Source organism: Gavialis gangeticus, unplaced genomic scaffold (assembly GCF_001723915.1).
Source record: "Gavialis gangeticus isolate Ggan-Ray unplaced genomic scaffold, GavGan_comp1, whole genome shotgun sequence".
Taxonomy (NCBI): Eukaryota; Metazoa; Chordata; order Crocodylia; family Gavialidae; genus Gavialis; species Gavialis gangeticus.
This window is the reverse complement of record NW_017729024.1, coordinates 23,518,301-23,519,502: the sequence shown is the minus strand read 5'-3', so window position 1 is coordinate 23,519,502 and position 1,202 is coordinate 23,518,301. Positions and strand designations below refer to the sequence as shown.

The following is a 1,202-nucleotide window of genomic DNA, read 5'->3' as shown; positions in this document are numbered from 1 at the left end:
GCGCTGCTCTCGGCCCACGCGGGCCGGGCCTGGCCTGCCTGGCGGGACGGGGACGGGGGCAGGGGCGGTGTGTGCGGGCCAACCCATCCTCTGCTTCCTCCCCAGAGCGACGACTCGGACGTCTGGGACGACACGGCGCTGATCAAGGCGTACGACAAGGCCGTGGCCTCCTTCAAGGTAACGGCGGGGCACCTGGTGCCAGGGAGGGCTTCCCAGATGCGGCCCTTTTCCCGCCTTCCCTGTGCGGCCCGTCCTGCCGGGGCTTCCCTCCGCGGGTGCTGAGACACTGCGGCTTTAACGAGCCCTCGGGGAAGCGTGCGGGGTGAGGGCTGTCTGCACCCTGCCTGAGGTGACCTGAAACCCTCCTCCTAGCTGCAAATAGGGCAGGTAGCTCCGGATGGGGCTCGGCCTGTTTAGCACAGGCCTGGGCTCTCCTTGTGCGCAAGCGCTGATGTTTTAGGAAAGGTGGAGTTGAAGGGGATGCTGCTGTCTCCCTTTCGTACATAGTTCAGAGCATTCAACAGCAGAAACTTATAGAGCACTTCCGAAAAATGGCACTGCCAAATTGTGACTGAAATCTGTATTTTTAAGGCTGGTTCCTTTTCTTGGGTAGATTTGAAATGACATTTTGGGGGCAATCCTTTGGGGTTGGGTTAACTCAAACCAAACATTTTCCCTTCCATTCCTGCAAAACAGGTGCTATTTTGAAATGAAAAGTTGAAACTTCATTTTGAAAACATTCAAATGTTTTTTTTCTAAGCAGATTGCTTGTTGGGGGGGGAACACCCGACACTATTAAAAACCCACATCTATGCAAATTGACTGGACTGTTTTGCAATATGTTGTAACATCAAAAAAATGCTTAAACGTAGTTGTACCTTTGTGGCACCTACAAAGGTAAGACTACATGTTCAGAAAAATTCAGATTCTACACTGCTTATTTAGCTGCATTTAGGCATATAAGTATCATTAAAAAAATCTTGAATTTCCTCTAATTATACTTAATATTCTCTAATTATAATTACTTTATAATTATAGACTTATCATTGATATTCTCTAATTATATCAGTTAAACGATAACACAGCAGGCAGCTTGGACACAGCTACTGCTGGGATCTGCTCCTGGGGCCTTTTGACAGGGCAGGAGGAGGGAGCAGCAAGCACAGCCAGACAACATAACCCATGTGTTATTAGGTGGCTCA

The 1,202-nt window shown here is 49.5% G+C and overlaps 1 protein-coding gene across 1 annotated transcript in view; it reads left to right on the top strand.

Annotated features, from left to right (window-relative positions):
- The window catches only part of SMN2 (survival of motor neuron 2, centromeric), a gene marked incomplete at its 5' end in the record, with an annotated part of 13,799 nt that continues 12,597 nt past the window's right edge, over positions 1-1,202 (top strand). The window contains one exon of the mRNA XM_019518189.1: positions 1-177. Coding sequence (XP_019373734.1) covers positions 1-177 — 177 coding nt within the window. The remainder of the gene's footprint in view (positions 178-1,202) is intronic.